The sequence below is a fragment of the Charadrius vociferus genome, unplaced genomic scaffold (assembly GCF_000708025.1).
Source record: "Charadrius vociferus isolate BGI_N301 unplaced genomic scaffold, ASM70802v2 scaffold472, whole genome shotgun sequence".
NCBI lineage: Eukaryota > Metazoa > Chordata > Aves > Charadriiformes > Charadriidae > Charadrius > Charadrius vociferus.
Genome location: NW_009647735.1, coordinates 7,745,385 through 7,773,214, shown reverse-complemented (window position 1 = coordinate 7,773,214; position 27,830 = coordinate 7,745,385). Strand labels below are relative to the sequence as shown.

At 49.4% G+C, this 27,830-nt stretch overlaps 1 protein-coding gene across 1 annotated transcript in view; it reads right to left on the bottom strand.

The window, feature by feature from the left end:
- GPC4 (glypican 4) overlaps positions 1-27,830 on the bottom strand; it is a 39,896-nt gene that overhangs the window by 7,298 nt on the left and 4,768 nt on the right. The window contains exons 2-3 of the mRNA XM_009881721.1: positions 16,012-16,403; positions 4,458-4,623 (exon numbers count right to left, since the gene is read on the bottom strand). Coding sequence (XP_009880023.1) covers positions 4,458-4,623; positions 16,012-16,403 — 558 coding nt within the window. The remainder of the gene's footprint in view (positions 1-4,457; positions 4,624-16,011; positions 16,404-27,830) is intronic.

The following is a 27,830-nucleotide window of genomic DNA, read 5'->3' as shown; positions in this document are numbered from 1 at the left end:
AAAAAAAAAAAAAAAAAAAAAAAAAAAAAAAAAAAAAAAAAGAAAAAAAAAAGAAAAAAAAAAGAAAAAAAAAAGAAGGTAATAACAAATGAAACAAAGAGTCTTAGACTGTATTGTGGTGGGCTCCAATAAAGTGATGCTTCAAATCTCTGAGTAATGACTGCTAGCATGAATATGCCATTGTGCCGGAGGGAGAAAAATGCTTTTGATGTGCTACCAAATGGAGACTTTTGTAAACAAGTGGAGCACAACTTAAATGTGTTCATCATTGTCAAAGCTTTTGGGGATTTTTTTTTTTTTTTGCCTTTTTTTTTTTTTTCACGCGCATAAAGAACATCCCAGCGCGGTTTGCAGGAAGCCGCTCATTTCAAATAAAAATATTGTGAATCGACAGATACTAAAACACACAAAATATACGGTTTATTAAAAAAAAAAAAAAAGAAAAAAGAAAAAAGAAAAATCATTCCATTTTGTAACTACTTAATTCTCCGAGTGGCCAGGAAAGGCCGCAGATCAATAAAGTGTTTGTGAAAGACTGAAAGGAAACATAAACCCCGATTCTTCTGGCTGTTTGGCGTCTTTGTAAACTTTGAGCCGGGCAGGCCATCCACAAGACCATGGGAATGTAGAGCGAATTGGGTCCTTTGTTAGCGGGGGTGCCATGGCGTTCCCTGTATCACAGCCCAGGAATGCGGCCTCCGCTTTGACTGCCGATAGAGAAAATGCATTCGGCCTCCAGCAGAGCCGCCAAAGCTGGCGAGAAAAGATAAGGAAAGTAATAATTGCCCTCGGAGAATATATTCAACCGGAGCTCTTCAGGAGCTGGGATAGATGCCGGCAAGGATCGACAAATGAAATAAACTGTCATGACAAGGGGGGAGGAAAAAAAGTAGAAAGAAGTAGGGGTAGGGGGAAGCTCCGCTTCATCCACGGTTTTGGATTTTGGGGCCATCCTGCAAACTTCTACCTCCCACCAGGAGCTGTCATTCTCTGAATGGAAGGATGCCTTCCACTCCCCAACCGGCAGCCCCGGTGGGCGTTAATAAGGCTCAGGATACCGCTGCCACGTCAAGAGGGGGGGCACAACGCGCCCACCCCAGAAACAAAGCTTCGGCGCAACTTTTTGGTCATGTGTCATCCCCCCGCCAAAAAAGATTTTCCATTATGGGGAGAGAGGAGCTGATTATAAATATCCACTATTTTGTCCCAGCTCTGGTGCAAAATAATTTATCTTTATCAGCCACGGTGAGGTGGCTCAGGTCTGTTCCACACCAAAAAAAAAAAAGTCTGGGTGAGTGAAAATTGTCCCCTGGGCATTAATTGCAAACACACAGCATGACAAAGACTGTCTCTCCTCCTTGGGATGGGGAGATGAGGAGCTGATTATAAATATCCACTATTTTGTCCCAGCTCTGGTGCAAAATAATTTATCTTTATCAGCCACGGTGAGGTGGCTCAGGTCTGTTCCACACCAAAAAAAAAAAAGTCTGGGTGAGTGAAAATTGTCCCCTGGGCATTAATTGCAAACACACAGCATGACAAAGACTGTCTCTCCTCCTTGGGATGGGGAGAGAGAAGCAGATTTGGGGGGGGGGAACACCACCACAACCCACGGCATATAGCTCCATCCCTTAAAGAGCCTTTTCCTCCTGCATACATTTGTCCTTGCTACTGGCATTGAGACAATCCTTGGCGACAAAGCACCTCGCTCTCATGAAGGAAAGCGATTCTTTCGCATTGTGCCACCAATAATCAGAAACCCACATCTTCAGCCCCACTGTCTGACTTGAAGAACAAAAGGCAGTTTTCAGTCTTAACCCCCGAGATCTGATTTAAAAGGGGAGGGAAGGAGGGGGAAGACCTTGACCATTCATTAACAACAATCTTTTTTTTTTTTTTTTTCCTAAAGGGGAAAAAATTCTTTGCACACAAAGTAGTACTCCAGATACGTGTATGGAGCCTGAATTTGACATCTTTAAGCAGAGTCAACCTTTGCAGGGAGAGGAAAAAAAAAAATTAAAAAAAAAAAAAATCATGAAAAGGCACTGGAGATTAACACTGATGGTTCAGGAAAGCTCTAACCCCTCCCAATAGCTTGTTTGAAACACAGTATACCCCGTCTAATTGGAGTACAACTGTGGCAGGAATAGAGGGCGAAATAATTTAAAGACAGTTAAATGGGAGAAAAAGAGTACAATTTGATCTTTATTTCATACACCGCAACTTTAAATGGTACTTTGCAGAAGTTAAGGAAGGATAAAGTCTTCTTCTCTCCAAAAAACCCTACAAACTTTACATCCCAGCCTGGAAAAGCTTTACGCAAGTGACTCACCTACAGACCCACTAACACATGGGCGTGCATATTCTATACGTACACACGCCCAAACTCATCTATACTTGCAGCATTTATTGCGAGTTCTCCCATTTAACCATTTTTAAATTATTTCACTAGGTTCAAAATCTGGTTTTGACACGTAACAAATCATTATCTTAACTTAATATTTTATCCTAACTTAGTATTTAAACCCGTGATGCAAAACAGCATTGAATACATGCAGGTGGGTTTGTTGTTGTTGTTGCGGGGTGGGGTTTGGTTGTGTTTTTTTTTTTTAATTTCTTTAAACCTTTACATACAAATGTAGGACATTTGTGACGCACGCCCTGCCCCAAACACCAGATCGATTTAATTTGATTTGCCTCAAGTGGCAAATCGAGATGGAAAACAAAATCTGCAGCATAACCAGCACCTGTTCAGTGATTAAACTGTCTAAAGAAAACAGAGATTAAGTTTTCAGTCTCCATATTCCACTGCAAGAATCAACCCAGAGCGCACGAACCAAGCAAATACTGCCAATAAATGTAACGAAGCTTAATACCATTACTTAAGTAATGAGCGGGCAAGAAGCCCCTTGGGGAGGAAACGCTGCGAGGTGAAAGCTTTGCTTCCAACCTGGAATCGCATTTATTTATTTTTGTCTTGATTAATAATCTTAATTATTGTATGCGGTCCCTGATCGGCCTCCTGTGATAGGGCTCGCCGGCTTCCCCCGAGGGTCGTTTTTAGCTGCATACCACCTACAGCAATTAGCCGCTTGTGCTTTTGTCTGTTTTCTGGCATTATGCCCTTCCCTTTCATGGGATTCCTCTTTTCTACTTGGACTAGATGTTTGCAAGTCTCCTGGCTTTGAGCTATTTCAGCAACAATTGTAGCTGAAATACTTAATATTCTCATGAGAAAGGCGGCTGGGAGGAATGGGGGGGCGGGGAGGGGTGTCAGCCTCCCAGAGAATGACTTGGAAACCCAATTCAGTGTCACATTTAACTCCCTATATGGAATACCCAGGAAAAAAAAAAAAAAAAAAAGCCACCTGAAAATAACACCCTGCACACATCCAGTTGGCACCGACAGCGAAGTGAAAAGCCAGTGCACAAAACAGGGGAAAACATCATTCTAAGATTTAAATCTAGCCTGAAATGCCAATTAGCAGCAATTTCCCTTTTTTTTTTTTTTTTTTTTTTATCGCGCATCTTAATGAAAGGGAAATCTTTTCTTTCTAAGAGTCTTTTTTTCTTTCCATCAGTGGGATGGGAAGATCGCCGCAGCCTTGTCAGTAGCGTCAGATACTTTACATGTGCACTTCATCACACATTAACCGGAGTGAAACGACTGCTCCCAAAGGATGCTCGGTCACAGATAAATCACGCTCCTGGAAAAGGAGCCCAAATGAAAACCTTTAACATTATCTATCGCCTGTGCCCCCAAAACATGATGCATCGTCAGCTCTGGTGAGCCTTGACCCAAGGTAGAATTTAACATTTCAGTCTAAATTTCCTGTATCGAATAATACCATTTACAAGCGCAGAAGAGAAAGGACGAACGGGAGGAAGGGGATGGCAAACGCGCTCGCACAGCGTCACGTAGGACCTATCGACGTTGCAAAAGGACGGTGGCCGAGCGCCAAATGAGCTGTTTAAAAACAGATTCAGGCACATGTCCCATTCAATTTTTTTTTTTTTTTTTTTAAATGTAAAATACAGGCCTACAGCTTTTCCCAAAGCTCGCTGCGGCTGGCTGGGAGACTCCCAGAGAGCTGAGCAAGAAAACTGGCTTCGGGAAGGACGGCTGTAGGGTGACAACGGGGTATAAGGACTAGTATGGAAAAAACAGCTCGCCCACACGCTTGCTCCAGCAAGAAGAGACGCTCCGAGCAGACGGCAGCTCCGTCCTCCTAAAGCTGGCTGCAGCAGAGGTCACTGGCACAAGGAAAGCCTCATTTTTTTAGAAATTAATGTGAACTGTAAAAGGAGTGCTGTATATAGAGGTGTGGAAGGAAAACCACCCATCAGACAGCTAAAAAACCTGCCATAGCTCAGCACAGCCACTCACAAAAGCCATTTAGGTGTATGACTAAATATCAGAGTATACTCACATGCAGTTTTAACCCGTATTGCCTTACCCATAAAGATATTCCACTCGGCGTCCAAGTCCCCCTGGTTGGCCAAGCAGCCTCTCATGACGTTAAAGCAGTAGTTGTAGCAGGGCTTCACCGACACCAGCCCCCGGCAGTACGGGCAGTACATCATTTTCAGCAGCGCTCGCGTACCCTGCGGCGTGGGGTTCACCTTTAAAAAGGGAAAAGGAGAAGAAAATTAGCCCTCGGTCACTAAAGCAAAAAAAAAAAACCAACCCAAACCCCCACATATTTACCCCGGGGATGGGTGGGAACAGAGCCGTGCAGAGGAGATGCAATGTGGTCAGCCACTGCCAGCCGGTCACAGCTCCCCGCTTTCATGGTCCAGGGATGCGGGATGCAGATGAAGGGGTCTGGCTCACCTCCTTGGCTCTACCTGCTACTCCAGAGGGCACGGCCGGTGTGTCCCCCCCACTGCTCTGCAAAACATCCCCTGCACCGCAGTACACCCTGTGTATGGTGGGACCCCTCCCCGGGCTCCGGGGCCAGGCACCCCGAGGGATGCGCAGCACTCGAGCTCAGGGAAGGCGGTAAGGAGTGACCGAGCCGAACGGCGTACCGCGGGGCTGCGCTATCCAAGCCCCGCTGAAGACGGCGACGATGCTGGAATTTCTCGGGAAAAAGCAGCTGAGGCGGGATGCTTAGAATCATAGAGTTGTCTGGGTTGGAAGAGACCCTTGGGATCATCGAGTCCAACCATCTACCCTACTCTACAAAGTTCTCCCCTACACCATATCCCCCAACACCACATCTAAACGGCTCTTAAACACATCCAGGGATGGGGACTCAACCACCTCCCTGGGCAGCCTATTCCAGTGCCCGACCACTCTTTCTGTGAAAAATTCTTTCCTAATGTTCAGTCTAAATCTCCCCTGTTGGAGCTTGAAGCCATTCCCTCTTGTTCTGTGATTAATTCCCTGTGAGAAGAGACCAGCACCAACCTCTCTACAATGCCCTTTCAAATAGTTGTAGAGAGTGATGAGGTCTCCCCTCAGCCTCCTCCTCCTCAAACTAAACAGTCCCAGCTCCTTCAACCGCTCATGCTTGACGCTATCACCGCACCAAACCTGCTGGGAACATGCCCTCCTCCTCTGCGGCACTGCGGCTCGGCTCTTCCCAGACAATCACCCAGCGGGGCTCTCTCCGGCAGAGACACCGGCTCCTTTCTCTTACATTCAATTCCTGCAACGCAGCATTTCCATGACAGACACCCAGGTTCATTGACACTCAGCACTCATCACGCTGAAGACCGCCGTTGCCCACACCCGAAGGAGGTGGCAGCTACAGCCACGCGGCCGAGGACAAGCCAGGAAGACCCTCAAAGCCACCGTGCAACCTCTGGGCGTGCAAGCGGCGCTATCGGCAACAGGCACGTCACCCCCCAAGCCCTCGACAGGGCTATTTTCCAAAGTGACTCATGGTCATTCATGTTTGATTCACTCTCTGGCCCGGCTTCAAACGTTCATTGAAACCATTTCCACCCAGCTGGTCCAAGGAGTATTCGCTCCAGCACCACGTACTAGCGCTGACCACGTGGTGGGTCCATCTAAAGCACTAAGCAGAGAAGCTCCCTCAAGAGCAAACTTAAGCGTTAATTAGCCACAGGCGAAAAGGGAAAATTAAGATGTGATCTGAAATATGCTGACAATGGAAAATTAAGATGTGATCTGAGATATGGGCTTGAGACTTCTTGTCCGGCGTTTATGGAGAGGGCTCTAAATAGGTTATGACCCACGACTGTGCAGAGGGAGGCGAGACACACGCAGCCCCGAGGAAGAGAGAAGCCATTCAATGCAAACGGCTAGAGATGTGCACGGCCTCCGCATCCCATGTGCCAGAGGTCTGGAAACCCACTTCATGGCAGAGAAGATGACAGGACCGAACGGAGGTGAACGTATGCGAGGACAACCTGGTACCACACGTACACTGAGGACCTTCCTATGACGAAGCCCATCTCAGCACGAGGGCTAAGGAGAAACTGTCCATGATCTTCTGGCGCAAAAACTAGTTGGCAGCACAGGAAAGTAGGAGTGAAGAGATTTTAACAAAAACAAACCAGAAAACAAAAAACCTCTGTACATAATCAGGCTGGCCCTGCTAATAACAGCGGCAGATTTTTAAACCCTCTTTTCTTATGAAAAGAGATGAGAGAGAAAAATCCACCGCATTTCTGACAACTCCAGAAAGACCATGGTTTCTCTTCAGTAGGCGAGAAAACTGCGTTAGAAAGACAGAAGGATGATTTTCTGCAGCTGACGGAGCTCACTGCTGGATTTTGGCTGGCCAGCAACGTTCATTCAGACACCGCTTTACCCCTCTTTTGTCTGCGAGGAGCCTGTTTGGCTGAGCAAAAGGAGACTTGATGTAGAAAGCTGTTTGCGGTGGTGGGGGAATCCGATTCAGACGCTTCAGAGCATATATGCACATATATATATATATATTTGGAAGGCACAGCGGGAGCAGGAGCCCCAGCAGAAAGCTCCCTATCAGGGCAGCCTGGCTTTAAAGCAGAGCTAGTTCAAACGCTGGGAAGAGCTCAGGCAACAGAAACCAGCTAAATCGCATGATTTATAGTAGGAAAACCGAAAACAGACAAATGTGAAGGTATCATCTGCCATCCAGATGGTGCAGTCCTTGCATAACCAGAGAGTTGTGGGGGGATAGAATAGGGAACCAGACAACATCTCACACCCAGAGACAGAGCTCTGAAGGATGCCCCACTTAAGGCGTTTAGTCCTTTCCCTGATAAGAATCTCCTCCCGTGACACTCGGTGGTCGGTGCCATCACCTCCACACCCAGTCCACACCAGTTCTCAGCAGATCCCGGCCGTCCCAGCACTGATGGTCCTCAAAGAAGTGCTTTGCATCCTCCTTGAGAGGAAAATTCGGAAAAGGTTGATAGCCCTGGCCAGGCGCTAGGGCAGTTTGAAGTGGGATGAGGAGCGGGAAACTTCCCCGACCCCATCGCGGGAAGTCGCAGCTTTATGAAATCCCCCGCACAGCAGTGACCCGGGAGGCACTTTCCCATCTTAGATTCCCGGCTGCAATCCCGCAGCGTCCGCCCCTCTTTGATATTTCATAGGGGTGGCTGATCGTTATGAATCCCGGCAGATGCCGGGGAAACTGAAGCCGCTTTCCCGCGTTCCACGGCGGACGACCCGGGACGGTCGCTTGGATTAAGTCCTTTGAACAAAGACGCGGGATGATTTTAAAAGCCAGCGGGGTTTTGTTTCCTTCCCTAGGTAGGTTTGCAGCTCTGAGCCCTCCACGGAGCTGAGCAAAGGGGGCGATGAGACGACAAACCCCCACCCGCAGCGACTGCCAAACCGAGCCCCAACTAGCCACGGGGGCTGCAGGTGAAGAGGAAGACAAAGGGGGAAATTCCTCAGTCCAGACCTGGCATTTTACGGTGTCAGAAAGCCACAGGAAGGCACGAGTGGAGATCAGCTGAGAGAGAGGGTTTCGGGGAAGACGACGAGCGATCACGCCTCGTTTACAACAGCGATAAATGCTTCACCGCCGCATATCGCCGCAAACGGGAACCTCAGCCCTTGGCAAGGGGCCTGTCGCCGGTCCAGAGCGATTCTGGATCCGTCCGTGGGCTGTGCCATATGTCGCACTGGCAGTTCTTCACAGGCTTTTAAGGTTCGCGCTGCCACGCCAGGTGCAAGCTCTTAAACCACCATTGTATGTAACAGTAAACCCAGATATGCTTTGTTCTGGGGTTGTGTTTATCTTGGAAAGCAACTCAAGTTCATTCAAACTCTACTCTAGAATGACCCTCAAAACCAAATAATCTCCTTTCCAATAACGCAGAGTCCCAAAGAAAGCTTTATTTGCTGAAGAGGATTTACTCTCGTCGATTTGAGCCCAGGTAGTAGTACGCTGTAGTGCACGTACCCTGTAAAAACTTATAATAGAAGTAAATGCACTCCAACCCCTTCTCCTTTTATCTTCTGAAATTTATTTCCTTTCCGTGACGTTCCACGCCACTGCAGCAATCCATCACCCTGCGGTTTCATCATGTAAATTACAATTTGTCCATGTCTATACGCTTTGTCAAACCTGAAGATTAAAAGCTGCTAACAGATGTGTTTTGGCACCAATCTTCACATTCGTATCGAACCCGCTCCTTAAAAACACAAGATTTGCACACAAGCCACAAAAATTAAGTGAAAAGCAAACAATTCTGGGCTTAATTCAAACGTTTTCATATCATATTTGTTGAGATACCCCCCCAACTTTCACTGACCGGTGAAGGTACAATCATGTTCTTGCAAAACAACATGCTCTTGTTCGAAAATAAATCTGGTTTTTGTTGGTACCTTGTCATATCCATCCCATTTCAGGGTCTGACATAAGGGAAACAGTTTGCCCTATATCCTTAGATTTTTCCAACTCGTTGGCAATTGCATCCGGACGCGTCTGCCTGGTAGAAACTTCACCATTCAAGCACACACCTACCAAGTGAAATGCCTCGTTAACAGCCCACCACAAAGGCACCAAAACTCTGGAAAAACCAATCTGCGCAAGCAGATGCAGTTCAGAGAAGCAACCGGTTTCTTTTTCCCCTCCTTCTTGAGGCAAGGAATTAGCTGAGCAACGATGAGAGAGCTCCAGCCATGAACGGTCCTGCAGGGAGCTCCCACCAGCCACCAGACAGCCAGAGCCACATTTTATTCTCTCACTCTACCCTCAAGTTAACATTAAGAATGTTAATAACAACATTTTAAATCCTGTCAGCTTTAATAACTATTTATAACAACACTGATAACTCAGGCTTTCTTATTTTCCAAGCTTGCACAACAGCAGCGTTGCCATGCCAGCAGCACAGCCACCAGAAAACATAAAAATCCAACAATTTGGAAATAAATGCAGTGAAATTACTTTTGATTTATACTGTGTTTTCTTTAAAAAAAAAAAAAAAACACAAAACACTATCTAACCCTGAATTAGGGCAATACTGGATAAGGAAGACTGAAGGAGTAACTTCTCAGTGGCACGGAAAGATGATTTCCTGACTTCAAAAAACAAACTCCAAAGCTAACTGAAGGACTGTGGGATGCTCCAGGTGAGCAGCCAATTTGGAAAAGTGAAGTGCCATCGATTTTTTGGGACCAACACCACCTTGCTTGCATCATTTTTTCCTTCCCTCGGTGTTGTGCAAGAGCATCATCTTGGCACACGCCGGTCCAGACGTTCTGCTCGCTGGGAAGCAGAAGATCACTCGGGTGGCTCTCGGTTTGCTTCCCCACCCCAAATATTCCAATGAAAGTGTTTTGGAATTAACGACGCATTTAACCAGTCCTGCTGGCCCGGTGCTAGCACATGAATAATTTAGAAAGCATCTGGTTCAACCACAGATTTGGGCCTCTGAGGTCTTGCACAAGGGAGCGCATTTAGGAGCGATACTTGGAATACCTCGTCGGTATTCCCTCCCTGTGGCGACGTCTGCAGCAGCGTTATCTTCTGCGAGGAAGAGTTCAAGAGCACGTTTATGCTCGATTCCCCCCTCATAGCTTGCTTTCCACCCCCCCGGTAGATGTGACGCTGCCAAAGAGGAACGGCAGAGCTCCTGAGAACCGCACCGACGGCCACTCGACCTGCTCAGTTTTAACATTAATGCATCAAAACTGGAGCGCTACCCGCTCATCTCCCCACCGGCACCCACGTGGGGCAGAGGGGACCTCAGGGTGCCAAGCAGACACCTTTTCCACCCAACGCTCATGGAGCAACACCAGGCTCAGCATCTCCTGCTCTCGGTGCTCCTCAGGACCAACGCGCCTTTCCAACAAAGCTTGTTATCCCAAGGACCGGCCCCTCCCCGACCCAGAGACGCGGCAGATAATTAGGAGCATTTCTGTTTGCTTTAATGAGCAAAACAGCGAGAACATTTATCTTGGCAGCTACACCCAAAAACTTCCTTAAGTTATCCCTCACATTGTTTTCAAAATTAGCAGCAGAACCACAGTGTGGGGAGAGGCAATAAAAGAAAAAGAAAGAAAGAAGAAAAAAACCAACCCAAAACCAAAAACCCAGTGGACTGAAAGTCTCCTGCGCGATGCCGTCAGCTCCAAACCCGCTGCCACCGTCCACGCGCACTCTCAGCACGTTAAATCCGCGACGCCTGCCGCTCGAGCACGCTTTGAAGGCTACGCCTAACGCAGACCCTCAGATGGCCGGAGCGGAGGCAGATGCAGCCACATTCTTGGCAGGTCTTCTCAGGGTCGTCTTTGATGTGGAGAAGGGCTTGGTATTGTTTTCTGCATTGATGTTTGCCCTTGGCACGTGGAAGGCAATGTCCTTGGGCACGCCGGCCCCTCGGTCTGGCCCCACGGCTTGCAACTCGCCGCCTGGACAGCACTGCTTCTTTGGAGGTCCTTCTGCAGCACTAAAAGGGCTCTTTGGCTCTTCTGGCCGGTTCTCAGTTGCCCATGAAGCTGCAGCATCTGCCACCCGTCCATTGAGAGGAGTCTCAATGCACACAAGGAACAAATTTAGATCCTGGGAGGGTTTGCTCTTGCCCGAAGGCTGCCCAGTTTCCTTGGATATAGGAAGCATAGAACGGTTTGGGTTGGAAGGAACCTTGAAGATCACCCAGTGCCACCCCCTGCCCTGGGCAGGGCCACCTCCCCCCAGCCCAGGTTGCTCCAAGCCCCGTCCAACCTGGCCTTGAACACCTCCAGGGATGGGGCAGCCACAGCTTCTCAGGGCAACCTGCCCCAGGGGATCACCACCCGCACAGTCAAAAATTTCTTCCGAATATCTCATCTCAATCTCCCCTCTTCCAGTGTAAAACTGTTCCCCCTCGTCCCATCGCTCCCCTCCCTGACCCAGAGTCCCTCCCCAGCTCTCCTGGAGCCCCTTTAGGCACTGGAAGGGGCTCTGAGGAACACAAACTTCTTCCTGATGAAGGATTAAGGTCCCATTCCCCTTAAGTCAAACCAAGGGCAAAGAACATAGAAAGGGGGACCGGACCTTCGCTCTCTCAAATGCTAATTACGAGGGGCACAACATTTCCCGAAGTGGCAGCTCAGTGCCCTAAGATTTTTGACAACGCAGGCCTTAATTCTCATTCATTCACTGTTTTATTATTTTCATCACTGCTCCTCCTGAGCTAACGCCCGGCCCACACTCAGCATCCGTGCCGGAATGGGCAGGAGCCACGGGTGAGGGGATGCACCGGAGGGAAGGGAGCTCACGCAGGCCACTGGCACGTTGGTTTATGCAGATTCAGAGCTTCAACTTGTGCCCCATGGATACCTCAGTAGAGATGAGGCACCTCAGAGCAAAAAGGGGTTAAAAAGCCACCGGGCTCTCGCTCCAGCCTTGGGGGGGTGCTCTGGGAAGGCGGTCACCTGTCCCCTCCACAATTCTCTTCCATCAGTGCTTTGAAGAAAATCCCCTCCTTGGCTGCTATCGCCGCACTTCGTTAGGGAAGAAACGCTGATACTACGGAAGCTGAGCCTCGTCCCCCTCACCAGGAACATCTCCAGAACCTTCCTCTCGGCTGTTTGTGTCTCTTGAGGACAGCAGATGAGGAGGTAGGTGTATTCCTCGTATGGAGCTGTGCATGACATCACACGGCTCATACCTGTGCTTCCAAATGCAACACCATTTCTTGCATACAGCTCTGAAGCTGCTGCCTTTCCCAGGGTTCCCAAGGATGGGCTGGAAGCCCCTTTCCAGCAGCCCAGCTGCTTTGGTGGCAACCACACCCCGTGTGGCTTTCAGCAAGCAAACACTTGTTGGGGAGGTAATTTGGGAGCTTCCAGAGCTCCCAGCAGTTCCTCAAATGATTGAACACAGGGGCAAGAGGGAAAAGGGGTAAAAGAACCCCAAAACAACAGCATAAATCTCCTGGGGGGGGGGCTGCAGAAAACTCTCACCACCGCTGCAGCTGCAGGAGATCCCATCCGCACATCCCCACCTGCGGCTCTGCGGAGAGACGGCGACGTGAACGCAGGGATTCAGCATCGCGAACGCAGGGATTCAGCGTCGCATGGCTGCAGGCTTCGTCCTTCACACCCCTCCGCTGCTGACCTCCAGCCAGACCTCCCCTCCCAGCCCGTGGGTCAAACGGGCTCCTCCCGACCCTACAAACCACCGTCGGGGGGCTCACTCCTTGACTTCACCACCTCCTCCTTCTCCCCCCACAACGGGGACCTCCATCCCCCCCGCCGGCGCTGACCTGCACCCAACAAGCACTTTGCCCTCAGAAGGTGTCACGACCCTCGCCTGCGCCGTGGCTTTAATCGCATGTAACTAATTAAGGGAACATCTCTGCAGCTTGAGAACTGCCCAGTTGTAGGTTCTCACTCTTTTTTGGTCACTTTGGGTTCTGGCTTGTATTTGCTCCTTTCCCCACCCCCCCACCCCTGGCTGGGGCAGGAAATGTCACTGCTGGCAGCAATTTAACTCGGCTGATTTTAGCGCTCGACGAGCGATTAGGGGATGGGCAGGTTTCCGTCTCCCCGAGGCGAGGGCAGGAAGGTCAGGGAGAAAGCCCCCGGCGGCCGCAGACGGCGGAGGGAAGCGCTGGAGGCCCCTGGCCCCATCATAGCCCACCCCAGAGGCAGGACATGGCTCCAGAGGGCACAAACGGCACCCTGGGTCTCCTGCTCGGATCTGCTGCTCAGCACCGACCTGCAGAATTGTGTCCTTTTTGGGGGTCCAAAGGAGGGAATTTCAGGGGTGAAGACCTGAGCATCAAAATTGTGGGGTTTTTTAGACACAGTTTGACCTATCTAATGCCGAATTACAGTTATTTCCTAGTTATTTCCTAGTATTCTGGCTCAGAAATCGAGCACACTTGCAGCTTTTCAATATTGTCTCTTCTCTTCCCTCTTTACTCCCCAACTCAGGCGGGAACAATACCTTTCCCAGTGCCTCTCCCTAGCGAAGACGTAAAAATATATAGGACCATTAAAAAGCCATCAAGGCTGTTCTACTGTAAAGTGCTCTTTGCTCTCTTGATAGCACCCTGGGAAAGTAAAAAGCAGCTGGGTCTTGCAGAAGTTTATATTTCTCCTCCTGAGGATTTTCAATTAAACATTTTTAACTGGCTTGTTACAAAACGCATTAAAAGTAAAACTAATTTGCATTACTTTGGACATTTTTTCATAAAGAAGAATAGAAGATTTATCCCTCAAGTTAATCCCTGGTATAAGCAGTCATCCCACTACAACTCCTGAGTAAAAATAATAAGAAGGCAAAGTCAATAGAGTCATTATATAGAGCTCCGCAAAGCCGGGCTAATCTATATGTAACGTAACAACCGCACAAACACAACCGCAAAGCAGCAGGCATAAAAACATCAGCTTTTCAACTCGCATATAGAATTTCGCATTGTGTCTGGCAGGAACGCGATGCTAAGATTTCCACTGAATGAGATTAAAACACTACGGAAAAGACTGTTACTCCTTCCACTGCTGCCACTAAAGCTTCGGGAATGGCAGCAGGGACTTCTGCTGCCGCTTTGGAAAGTCCAAGCTGTCGCAGGATTTCCAGCGCAACTTGTGAAACTGAAGTGGAAAGTGCGGTGACTGTGATCGTCCACGGCACATGAGCTATTTTTGCAGCTGAGTGGGTCTCTGGGTAATCTTCCACACTCCAGCAATTAATTCTAGAGTTGAAGGCAACTCTACACTCGAGGATCTTCAAAAGGGAAAAGAGAAATCACGACGCCACCTCGGGTTCACGACTTTGATTCGTAACAGATGCGGGGACCGTAGCCCTCATGGTCCCGTGTCAAGTCTGGAGACATTTTGATGAATTCTGAGCAGATGGAGCATAAACACGATCCCTCACCCATGCACGTTTACTGCCTATCAAGTGATTGCGCATTCCCAAAAACCGTACTGGGGCTTAGCGGACGGACCTCCCACCCGAACGCTTCATCCGCACGCTCCAGCAGTGAAAACCCTTTTCCCCATTCTTTCTGACCACAACATCGTCCGCAACACTACACAGCCAGAAACAAGAGCCACCAAACTTGAAACCCCAACAAGAAGTCGGCAGGCTCGGCCAACGACATGGAGACACAACACTTGGCCTCAGCCAGCACCGACCCTCCCTCCCACATCTCCTTCCCACCACAGGACGGCGTCCCCGAGGCTGGAGGATTTTGTCCTCTCCTACGAGGGACCCCACACGTCACCCGTGGAGCTCCACAACATCCACCCTCAACCAGCGGCACGCAGACACGTCCCACGCGAGAGTCGTCACTACGAAATGGGGACCCAAAGTGCCCAAGGACCTCAACCTGCCACCGCTAACTTACAGCTTGCTCCTGGAGCTGGGATACGTTAGCATAGCAACTCTTTCCTTGCTCCTATTCTCTGCCCTATCGCAGACACGCAGGCTTATCGCAGGCTGTTTTTCTCATTTCTCTTCAAGAAAAATTAACGTGGAAGCAGATTATCTTTTTTTCTTTCCAGAGAGACAGTATTTGAATATTATCCCTGTAAGTCAAAGCAATTTGAATTATTATCTCGCTTAATGATGCTGCTTATGAAGCCTCCAAAATTGCATTCTGCTTCTAAGAGTACCTGAACAGCTATTCTTTTCTGGTTTACTTTACTTTTTTGGGTTGTTTTTTTTTTTGTTGCTGTTTCTCTCCTGGCACTTACAGTGATTCAAACTACTGCCTGCCCTTTCAGCCGGGCATTTTATTACTCCATAACCAGAGAGAAAGCAAACCTCTCTCTGCCTGATTAAATGGTTATACCAAATCTTCTATAGCCCACAGGAAATGAGCCGAATTTGTTAAAAGGAAGTCACTAATATTTGTTATCTCACCCAATCACTTTAAAGGGATTATCAAATACACCTGTTCCTTATACCATACAACTCGGACTAAATTAAAGACAAATTTCACATTAAAAAAAAAGAAGTCACCCCAGTAAAATCACTCCAAAGGGGTTTATAAGAAGGAGGAGGTAAACATTTAAGTGACCAACACATCACATCTGTTTGACCCCCCACAAAAGGTGACTTTACCATAACAGTCTGAGATCTGACTCCCGCTGGGTGCGTGGCACCAAGCACACCTTGCTCCTGCCCCGTGCGTATATGGCTCTGGATTACTGTTATCATACAAGTCCTGATTGCTCATGCTCACAGCCTCTCCCCGCGCCTGGGAGCGAGGAGCAAATCATCAGCTGCTCCATCAGAGATGCCCAGAGCATCCATGACTCGCTGTAATTTGAAGGCAGTATTAAGAAGATACAGCCATTACACAAGCAAACATGGTTATTTCCCTGGCAGAAGGTATTTAATTTCCTGCTCGTTGCTGTTCCCTAGACAGGAGGACAGCATCAACCCAAGGACCATCACTCCTGCCGGGCTGCAGTACTGGATGGTGGTGTCCCCAGAACGTGACTCTACCCTGCAATGGTACAGCCTACATCGGTGGAGTTTGGTCCCACCTGCACTCAACTACCACCAACGCCTTTAGGTACCTAGTGAGAACAACAGGGAAAGACGCTACCCATCGCGGGTCTGCAGGACATGGGAATAATCACAAGACAGAGCTCACCGCGGACACTTTGCTCACGACGTCCCTTGCGACGGCAAGGCCCTGCGCGAAGGTGCGGGCGGCCACAAATGCTCGCGTCACTTGTAGCTTGAGCTTCCGCGGCACGTCCCCGAAGGGCTTCAGCTGCTCGGTGTACTTGCTGACGCACTCCAGGTACTCATCTGTGAAGTGGTACTGGGGGTTGACCAGCCGGAACATGCGCTCCAGCAAACGCGCCCAGAATTCGTTGAGCATCTCCTCCAGGTTGACATTGCCACCCACGTAGTACCGCTTCAGCTCCACGAAGAGGTCCTTGAACAGCTCTGAGTTCTGCATGTACAAACGGCCGTACGTCCGCACGAACATGTCGTTCAGCGACTTCTCAGCGTTTTCGAGAAGTTCTTTGAAAAACTCTAGAAGAGAGGTAGAGAAGACATGGTAAACATGGGCGGCGGGTTGTGTGTTCGCACACTGCTACAACCACTGCCACTGCTTAACTGGAAAATTCAGTGCGATGTGACCATCACATCAAATGGAAAGTTAAAAGACTCCCTAAAAATTTTCAAACAATTTATATACCTCAAAATTCTTGATTACTCTTTGCAAACCAAGCCCCCCCTCAAACTCCTTCCAGATCTGAAGACTTGCAGGACTGAAATCTCTTTTGATGCAAACCTGAACACCATGACAATAATCAGCAAAATAGGGAAAAAAAAAACAACCACAAAACAATTTCTTATGTTACTGTTCAGCCACCTTAAAAGAAGTAATTTCAAAGCACAAGCCTATGACAAAGCAAAAAAAAAAAGAGAAAAAAAGATATTTTTTTCTTGTTAAACAGACATTTTGCACAAATGGGTCTTTTCAGTTCTTGTCAATTCATTCACTGAAATGATCATAAACAAGCCTCAAAACTTATCAATTTTTAAAGTCAAATTTAAAAAGCTACCTGCAGGTTCTTTCTCCCATCTTGCAAGTTTGTCAGCTCTCAAGGCAGGGCCTGTCTCTAATTACCTAATTGGTCCTGATTGCAGACAGGGATTCAGCTGTTTGCGGCAGTACAAAAAAAAACACCCCACAATTAAGCCAGAATTTGCTCAAAATTCAAGGGCTAAATGCTTTGGCATGAGAATGACAAAGAGATTTTTCAGATGACAAAGGACAGATGGGTTTCATGGCTTTCAAAAAGCAAATCCCCGCTTGGGTTCACCCTTCCAGAGCACCAGACAGCCCGGTGCTGGAGAGCGGCCACCGCTGAAGCCCCGTCACCGCATCTCGGCAGTGATGTGTACATGCCAGTAATGACCTGGCCTGACCATGTCTGGCACGTCAGCTGCATCTGCCAGGTCAACTTAAAGAAATCATAGAATCACAGAACGGTTCAGGTTGGAAAAGACCTTGAAGATCATCAAGTTCCAACCCCCCTGCCCTGAGCAGGGACACCTCCCATCAGCCCAGGTTGCCCAAGGCCACCTCCAGCCTGGCCTTGAACACCTCCAGGGATGGGGCCTCAACAACCTCTCTGGGCAACCTCTTCCAGTGTCTCATCACCCTTAAAGTGAAAAACTTCTTCCTAATGTTTAATCTAAACCTGCCCTCTTCCAGTTTAAAGCCATTCCCCCTCGTCCTGTCCCTCCATGCCCTTGGAAAAAGTCCCTTCCCAGCTCTCCTGGAGCCCTTTTAGGCACTGGAAGGCTGCAATAAGATCTCCCCGGAGCCTTCTCTTCTCCAGGCTGAACAGCCCCAACTCTCCCAGGAGCCTCATAGGAGAGGTGCTCCAGCCCTCGGATCATCCTCGTGGCTCTCCTCTGGACACGCTCCAGCAGGTCCATGTCCTTCTTATGTTGGGGACTCCAGAGCTGGACGCAGTACTCCAGGTGGGGTCTCACGAGGGTGGAGTAGAGGGGCAGAATCCCCTCCTTTGACCTGCTGGCCACACTTCTTTTGATGCAGCCCACCAAAACCAGTGCCACCAAAGCCTTGGCACGTATGTCTAAGCAAAGACACCCTACAGCACAGCCTTTGCCTCGGAGATTTGGTGTAGATGAGCTAAAGTAAAATAAAAAAAAAATAATCAAGGAGCAGTCCATTAAGTCAACTGCATTTTGGCCATTTTGGAACAAAACTCCACACGACGTGGCCTTGGGAAGGAGGTAAGGAGAGCAAGGGTAGGTGGCACCAGGACAGACCGCCACAGGGACGCCGGCAGCCCGGGGCGCGGGCGCAGCCTCTCCATCACCACGCACGGCGCAGGCGAGGAGCGGTATTATTTTACGCATGCCACCAGGAATTGAGGATTCTGACCTCTGCCTTTCTGTGACTCATAGCCAATAAATATTTTTTAATAAAACACGGCCTCTGTGGGTTTGGTTTTGTTTTTCTTTAATCCTTAAAGGAGTAACGTTTAGAGCCAGGAGTTGTTAGAAGGGGCGAGGGGGAGAGCGTATTTTGGCCCAGTGTGAATTTAAACCTTGTTAAAACGTATTACAAGTACGCCGAAGTTCAGCTTTTTCGTCTTCAAAGTGCTCCAGTACAAACAAAACCTAACACAGAAAACATTTTCTAGAAAAAAACCCGAAACATTCTTCGAGTTCCTGACGAAGAAAGTCATGGGGCTCGGGGCCTGACACGGCCGTATATAACGCAGCCTCTTAGGAGCACAAGAGAAATGATCCAGGGAAGAAGAGATTGATTTCAAACACCCGACACGTCCTCTGTCCAATATCAGCAGGAACCTCCACTTTTGTTCCCATGACTGGCATTTCCTCTCCAGGAAGACTTTTTTTCTGTTGAGTTTATACTATAGAGATTAGCTTGGTGTATATTAATTTCTAATTCACTTAATCATTTTGAAGGCTCACTTCCTTCCTTTGCTCAGACCTTTCAGTATCACCAAATAAGTCGTGCATTTAAATACTTTTGTGCCAGGCACGAGAGCTGGCAGATGCATCAGGAAACTCTTCAAGGAAAAGAATTAGATTTTGAAACGATATTGATGGGAAATCTATTAAATACTTCCAACCACCAGTCTAAAGGAACCCAAAGCAATGTTTTAAGCCAGGAAAGTTATCTCAAGTAATACATCCATATTACCATAACCAATTTATTCTCCTGCCCAAACTCATTTTATTGGTTACACTCCAAAGTGGAAGTCGAATAAACTGTATCCAGGCTTTAGAGCGCTTCATCTCTTCGCAATTTTTCATGTGGGCTAGAACCAGGTATGTTCATTAATTATCCTGGGGCCGGGGGGGGAGGCAACCTAATTAGCAGCAAATACCTGTGCACCTACAGTCTTCCAGCTAGCAGCTTTTCCTTGCCCAAAAAGAAAGGTAAATAAAGGAAATGAAAGCTTCCCACCAAACCCAGCCACTTCTAAAACCCCAACACAACGCTGCTGAAGGAGGCACCATGCCTGTGCAAAGCCATCGTCCCTGCTCGAGCGCCGGCCAGCATCTTCTCAGGCAGCAAACGCCCCTTCTCAAGTGCCCTTTTCCAGGTAAGAAGGGGAGGAGGACAGGGGAGGAGGACAGGGGAGGAGGACAGGGGAGGAGGACAGGGGAGGAGGACAGGGGAGGCAGTCTGTCTGCCACCCAGAGCCACTCTCCTGCCCCACGTCCCACAGAACCTCCCCGCCAGCACATCCCTGCATCCCCGCACAGTGCCAACGGGATGCCCCGGTGACTTGGTGCATGGGTGGCCTCGCTGGCACCTGGAGGCTCCTGGGGTGGGGGTGAGGTGAGGAAGATGGGGAGGATGGGTGCTGAGCATGGCACCGAGGGGCCACCCCATGCCAGCAAGCAGTGACGGACCCAGCAGTGGGACCTGCATGGCAACATCTTCCTCCACGCGACGCAGAGTGCTCTTGGTGTGTAGGAAAGGTTGGTCAGCAAGAGGGATTAAATGAGATCTACAGATGGGTTTTAATCCAGCTGTTGTCATACTGTAACATCTGCATCCTCAGTTTCTGTCTCCCCCTCAAGAAACCAGCTTGGACGCAGGAAGGAACATGAAGCTTTTCTCTGTGCAAACCACGGGCATAGACGTCTGCAATGAAGAGAAAAAAGCCCAAAAGTCCTTTTTATGACTTAAATGCTAATCTGACTAGTAACTCCCTACATCTAATTAGATATTAATTCTCCCCTTCACAGAAACAAGCTGATTAGCAAACACCAACGTAACCCAGCATTAACCTTGGCACCACAAGAAGAAAAATGGCAGGTTCCTCTCCTACGTCTTGACTGTTTGCTGGGGAAAATAAATGACCACCTTTCATTTGTATCAGAAGTTGACTTGTTCTCAAACAAAGCAAACACACAAAGGCCTCGGTTGCTTATTTTACAGCACCGTAAAAGCAGGTTTTACAGCTGTGGTGCAAGCAATCTGTACTCATTAAATTATCGCTCTGACAGCCTTCCTGTGAAAAGCTGTCAAACGCAAACATTTTTCACAGCTGACAAATCATACTTTGCCGGTGCTCTCCGAGACGCTGCTATCCGCAGGGATGGCAGGCTCTCTTTTCCCTCCCGGTTATCTTGTTGAAACCCCCAGAACAAGGGCTGGCCCCTCTGTCGACAAACAGGCATAAGCACACACACACACGCACACACACACACAGAGCCCCGGGAAGGGTTTCACAAACTGACCCGCGAGAGCTGCACGTGGCTTGAAGGTCTCCCGGGTTCTCCTGGCTAAGAGCAGAAGATGGAGAGATATCTGGGCTACACGGAGGGGATGGATCGCAAACAAGGCAATGGGCTAACGCAGCTCAGCCAGCTCTGGTCCAACGCGGTATGGCAGCAAGTCCACATTTTAGTGGTTGGAAAGCTGCCCATCGGAGAAGGACCTGGGGGTGTTGGTCAACAGCCAGCTGAACAAGAGCCAGCAGTGTGCCCAGGTGGCCAAGAAGGCCAACAGCCGCCTCGTTTCGCCCCTGGGGAGGCCCCACCACGAGTGCTGTGTTCAGTTTTGGGCCCCTCATGACAAGACAGACATTGAGGTGCCGGAGCGTGTCCAGAGGAGGGCAACGGAGCTGTGAGGGGTCTGGAGCACACGTCTGGTGAGGAGCGGCTGAGGGCCCTGGGGGTGTTCAGCCTGGAGAAGAGGAGGCTGAGGGGAGACCTTCTCGCTCTCTACAGCTCCCTGACAGGAGGGTGCAGCGAGGGGGGGGCGGTCTCTGCTCCCAAGGAACAGGCGATGAGACAAGAGAAAACGGCATCAAGTGGTGCCACAGGAGGTTTAGGATGGATATTAGGAAAAAGTTCTTGACCAAAAGGGTTGTCCAGCACTGGAAGAGGCTGCCCAGGGACGTGGTGGAGTTGCCATCCCTGTGGACCATGGTTTGGGCAGTGTTAGGTTGATGGTTGGACTCAATGATCTTAAAGGTCCCTTCCAACCTAGACAATCTGACAATTCCACGATTCGCCACTCTAACCCATCTCAGCTCCACCCTGCTGATGCAAAGTCATCTATCTTGTCCCTTGGGGTGATGCTGAGGAAGAAAAGAGCAGGGGCGAGGGGACCAGCACGGCCGTCCACAAAGCGCAGCTGAGCTGCCCGGCAGGACCAGAGCCACAAAACCTTTCCTAACCCCATGAAGAAAGTTTAAAATTTGTCTGGATTGCAAAATAAATTCTGCGGACGCTACCGACTTTGATGCTTAAAGGAAGATGACATTTCCAACGCAATTAACTTTTAGAGATAGAAAAGGCAGTAATCTGCAGTCAGGCAATCTACAGCTCCGGGCTCTGTTTATTCTTTTAACCCATCTGAATTTCAGGGCAGAATTTCAATGCCCAACACTCGGGGAAAGCCGAGAGATGTCACGAAACGGTAAGAAAGAGTGGATGTGACTTATCTGGTATTTCTGGAATAAGAGTCGTGGAAATAAAAAAGTAAAAATCTCTGCTTTTGAACAAACCCTTCCATAAAAGAGAACAGTCGGAAACATAACCATAGTTACTTGGCAATTTCCTTTTTTTCAGGTAATAAGATAAATTACCTGTTTGCAGCTTGAGGGCAGACCAGCCCCACCAGTAACCCAGCGCAGGAGAGCACCGCACCTCCCCGAGGAGCTGCCACACAACATCAGTTCCCGCTGCCGGAATAATTCAAAACAATCTTTCTTCCAAATTGCAGATGCATGAGGTACTTGAAGAAACACAATCACTCCACCCACTGCGAGGCACAGGGCAAATCCCACCTCCAAACAACACATCCCCTTCCTTGGATTTTTGTACCCAGTATATCGGGGTTTTTTTTATCTTGGATTCATAGCTCTCATCTGAAAATATCTTTTTTTGAAATAAGATGGGATGCAATGTTTTTCTATTCCTTATGCTAACATTTTCAGGTATATTAAGGGTGGGATTTTCATCCAAGAGGGCTTTTGATGAGCAGAGGCTGCTGCTGTAGGGCACAGTCCAACCTAAATCTAAAGGCTAAAGGCCTTTAGGCTCCTGGAAATTAGATGAATGCATTAAAGGGGCACGTTCTTCTTCCCCCACAGGCAGGTTTGGCATTTCCCTAAAATGCTGGTGACAGAAGCAGCAGCAAAACTGAGCCGCCTCCTGCCACCATCAGCACTGGCTGCCCCTCGGGAGGGCCAAAGGACCAGTGTCCTCTGCCCCTCCAGCCATGCCCCAGGCAGGGAGACCTCAGGGCTGAACCCATAGCTGACCACCATCGGATGCCAAGTTTTGCCTTGCATTTCCTGATCTTCAAGAATGAAACGCATTTATTTCAGAGAATAATTTCCTGGAGAGAACTACGGCTCCACAGCACCCCGCGTGCTCCTCTTCCAGCATCTGCAAAGAGTCAAAACATGAGCAAGCCAGGGCTCAGCACCAAGAATCCACAGTTTTTTAGAGCAGAGAAAACCTGAACTACGGTGCAAAAAAAGGCAGAGTCTTATCCAAGAGCTCACGAAGGCCATTGAGCCAATGCGCTCTCCAGACGCCCAAGTGTTGGCCATGCCCGGGTGCGTTGGTGTCCTTCCAAAAGCAGACCAGGGCTCCCACGCACCTTTCTGTTCCCAAAGGCCACCAGACATGCTGCATTTCCCATGCACCAGGTTTGCTTCGTTTCGAGCTGTGTTTTCAGCTGGCCTTATTCTGTTTGAGGTTTCCAAATTAACTATGCAAACAGATACCAGGTAGACATGCAATTACTCAACACACCTTAAAAAGCAAATAAACCCAGGCTCAAGCATGCAGAGGGAACATGCTGATTTTTTTACGGGCACAATTAATTAGTTTCAGATAATTTGCCACCCAGCTTTGCAGGTATACTCTTAATACGTTGTCCAGATTATGATTAATTAAGGACCGTCTGTCTTACCGAAACCTTTAATTTGCTTGTCTGTGTAGACAATTATGCTTTCTAGCGTGTACAGGAGGAGACCGCCACAAAGAGATTAATTATATTTTCCCATAAAATGTTTTACTCATAAGATGTCCACAAGAGCGAGATGGATTCCCAGACGAACGCTCTTGCCCGAGCCGTGGCCCCGAAGGCTCCGGTGTCGGCATCGTCCCAGCGCCTTCGCAGAGGTGCATCTGTGGATGCAAACTCCACCCTGCAGCTGCTCCTGCCGCGCAAAGCAAAATTCAATCCAGACAGATAAAAGGAATTTTTTTTTGGGGGGGGAAGAAAAATAAAGAGATGAATGTTTCACAGCTCTTTTCACCTTGAAGGTGCAGCCATCCGTAGCCATGCCATCTACTCCAAAGGAAAAAAGATATTTCTTTTTTCTTTTTTTCCCCCTAAATGTGCCTCATTATTTTTAATATGCCTTCACTTCCTTTATTGCATATACCGCATTTGTAATTTCCACCAGGGAAAAACAAACCATAGCTTAACAACCTTTTTCCAGAAGTGCTGAGAAACCGACGAATACATAGTGTTAACACATTCATTGAATACGAACTCAGGAAGGGCAGGGCAAATCCACAAGCTGTTTCTCTGTCCTGTTTTCAAACATGTGTTAGCACTTACTGACATGGGAAGAGCTCTTCCGCCGAGTCTGAAGTAGTACAGGCTCAAATCATGCCAGTGGCACAGCAACAGCCCCAACACGTGAACCTTGGAGAGCTGGGAGGGACAACAACATCTCCCCAAACTTTGCTTGATTAGTGAAAGGTTAGACAGTAACAACAATTGGGCTGCAGCCTCAGAGGAGGAAAAACAATCCCTAAAAAAAAACAGGATTTCTGTAACTTCTTGTTTCTGGAGGGCCCAAGAACATATTCTTCTTCGTCTGCCCCCTGAGGCTGGCAGGAGCCCAGAAGAGCAGGGAAGGACATGTGGTGTGGGATCACCACCACCACACCGAGACTCAGCTCCTTAAAGGAATCAGAAGCAACAAGGGAGGGGGGAAAAAAAACAATATGGAGATTGTCGTCTGCGATTCCAGAAGCAAACAGCAGCACGTCACATCCTGCTGCACCTAACGGTTGTCCCATAAATGAGGAAAGCAGGGATAGCAGAAACACCCATGGTCCCCCTCTTGGTCCATCACACCCAGCAGGATGTGATGGACCAAGCCTTCACAGCCTCTTCGGCCCCATTTCCAGGGACCATCCCTGCTCACGCAGCCCATTCTGGGTCAGCTAGAGCAGGTCTCTCCTGCTGCCTCCTCCCTGAGCAGCAGATCCTCCATTCCCAGCTCTTCCATCCTCCTCGTGACTGCAACTCGACAGCAGTCTTCCCCAACACACCTCCCTCGCTGCTTCTTCTCTTCCCTCCATTTCCTTGCTCTTCCCTCCACTCCTGCCCCATGGCTGACGCTCACTGCGCCCGTTCCTCAAGCCCAACTGGCTTTTCCAACACATCTATTATTTCTCAGCTGCTTTAGCCTGCTGACCCAGGTCCACCCGGTACCAACACACCAACTTCCCACCCCAAACAGCAAAGATCACCCGCAACATCTGAAAGGGAGTTCTTTCAGGTTGCCTGCCGCACACCCCCGTTCAGAGGAGCTTTCTGGGACACTCACTAAGGTATTTCACACATAGGTATTTTTCCAAGCCTGCCTTCCTACGACTGGTTGAGGAGCTTGAGGAGGACCTGTGCTGCGGAATGACAGGGATGGCTTTCTCGTTCCCGTTACCTCATTTCCCCTCATCACGTTGTATTTGGACCACCTCTCTTTGTTCATCCAGCATGCCAATGACAGGACATTTAACGCTAACAAAAGCCTTCCAGCTCCGCACCAGTGGAATATCACACCCCCCAAGCCCACCACAAGACCCCAAAAATGCCACCGACTCAAGGGGCATTGAAGGGAGCAGCTCCCAGGGCTCCACAAGCAAGCCAAAGCCACACATGTGCGGGAAGGAGGAAGAGAGAGTTAATTTTAAACAGACAAACAATAGCTCATTGACTGGTTGACAGCAATTAGTAACCAGAGAGCACCAGGCATGTTTCCTGTAGCCAAGTATACAGCATGCTGCCCGTATCTTTGGGTTTTGGGGAAAAAAAAATTAAATCAGAAGCATAAGAGCAGTTTACCTGTGATCTTAACAGCAGAACTGCTTGGACCCAAGACAGCAGAAGACTGTTTGACCCCACCAAGACTGCACAGAAGGTGGCTTTACCCATTGCTAAAGTCTTTTCTCAGTTATAGAATCTCATGTTCCCCACCACCACCACCACCTACAGGGTAGAAACCTCCCCCCGCTTTGAGATCTCCTTCTGAGACAACTTGACCCCAGGATCTGTTTGAGCCCCCCAAAAGAGGTCCGGTCCCTGCCACTGTCAGTCGAGCATCACCCTTCTCGACAAACAAGAGTGAAGAAAATCACAGTGGATTTTGGACCTCCTTAAAACTCTCCAGATGGAGAGGAGCCAGTTAAAAGAAAACTAAGAACAAACAAACTTCCAGGGCACAGAGAGCAGACAATTTGTTTCGTACTGTGGCAGTGAGTGGGAAAGCACAAACAAAAGCCCACAAGTGGGATTTTCTAAAGGAAGGGGGGCGGTGGTTGCTCCCTCCTGCTTCTCCTAAACCATTCCATGCCAACCCCGGGCAAGCACAGGTCCCGAACCAAGCGTGACGGACTGGCTCTCAGCAGAAGGCAACTGCTGCTTCTGCAAGATGCGAGGGATCTTCCCCCCCCTTTTCCACCCTGGTTGGTACGAGGTTTGGTGCCATCCCTTTCTGGAGGGGGAAGGAGGAGGCTGTGCCTTCATCTAGACGTGAGTGGCAGCAGATAGACCAAACCATTGTATTATTTCCATGTTAACGATGCAGTCGTCATCAGCGCGCTGGCCAAAGGACAGCTTGTAATGGTAGTGCTCTCTGCACCACACAGATTTATTCAGAAGCACAAACATCACGTGGCTCCGGCACAGCGAGCATCAAAGGGCCACCAGGTCTCTACTCTCAGCCCTCCTGCTGTGCCACAACACCCGGAGCAGAGCCAACTGTGCCAGCAGCCAGGGCTAACCCCGCGGTGCTGGGGGCGAGGGACACAGGGGACCCCGGCACAGGAGCAGGATGGGGCGCCGGGGCTCTGCGCTTACAGGTAGTTTCCGATAAAAGAGTTAAGGCGAGATGAAGGTCCCCGAAGGGCAGTTATTTCGGTAAGGCAGCGCGCCCCGACGGTCTGCCAAATTCTAACTATAGGAGCGGTGGGCCGGGCACCTGCGGGGCTCGTCTTTCACCGTTTGCCTCCGCACTGCCCAGAACAGCGGAGATGAAACCACCGAACACTTCCCCTCATCCCACCTGCCTCGAGCCCGGCTATTAATACTTCCCAGCCACGTGTCCACACCTAAATCCTACCTGGAGACAGTGGCTGGAAACCAAGGGTTATCTGAACAGTGAAATCTAAATTAAGAAATGAGCTTACAAGAGGTTTGTTGGTTTTTTTGTTGTTTTTTTTTTTCCCAACAGTTTTAGCAGAGTTTGGAAGGTATTTGGCCAGTGCTCCACCTAACTGGTTACTCAGACTCACCCACAAACCAGTTATCAGAAGTAAATCGGTATTTGTGCACCCAGGAGTAACGCAAAGCTCACGCTAGCGGATCAAGGGCACCCTGGGATGCTTCCAAGATGCACGGCATAATTGGGTGTTACAGCTGTGGCACCTCTGCCCAACACAAACACGGCGCCCACAATCAAGGGTCACAGCATCCCAGCCTGGTGGGGGTGGGAAGGGCCCTCTGGAGCTCCCCCATCCCACCCCCCACCAGAGCAGGGGCACCTCCAGCAGTGGCACAGGACAGCGTCCAGGCGGGTTTGGGATGGCTCCAGAGGGGGAGACTCCCCCACCTCTCTGGGCAGCCTCTGCCACTGCTCTGCCGCCCCCAGAGAAGGCCCTCCTCAGGTTCAGATGGAACTCCCGATGCTCCAGTTTGTGCCCGTTCCCTCTTGTCCTGTCACTGGGCACCACTGGAAACAGACTGTTCCCATCCCCCCGGCACCCTCCCTTGAAGGATTTATCAGCATTGATGAGATCCCCCTCAGTCTTCTCTTCTCCAGACTGAACAGCCCCAAGTCCCTCAGCCTTTCCTCATGAGAGAGATGCTCCAGTCCCCTCATCATCTCCGTAGACCTTTGCTGGACCCTCTCCAGCAGTTCCCTGTCCTTCTTGACCCGGGGAGCCCCGAACCGGACACAGTGCTCCAGATGTGGCCTCACCAGTGCAGAGCAGAGGGGGAGGATGACCTCCCTTGACCTGCTGGCCACGCTTTTCTTGATGTCCCCCAGGATGCCATTGGCCTTCTTGGCCTCCAGGGCACATTGCTGGCTCATGGGCATCCATGACCAGTCCACCCATGACCTCTCCAGTCCGGTCCCCGCGCAGGGAAGGGTGGGTGCACCATGGTCTCGGGAA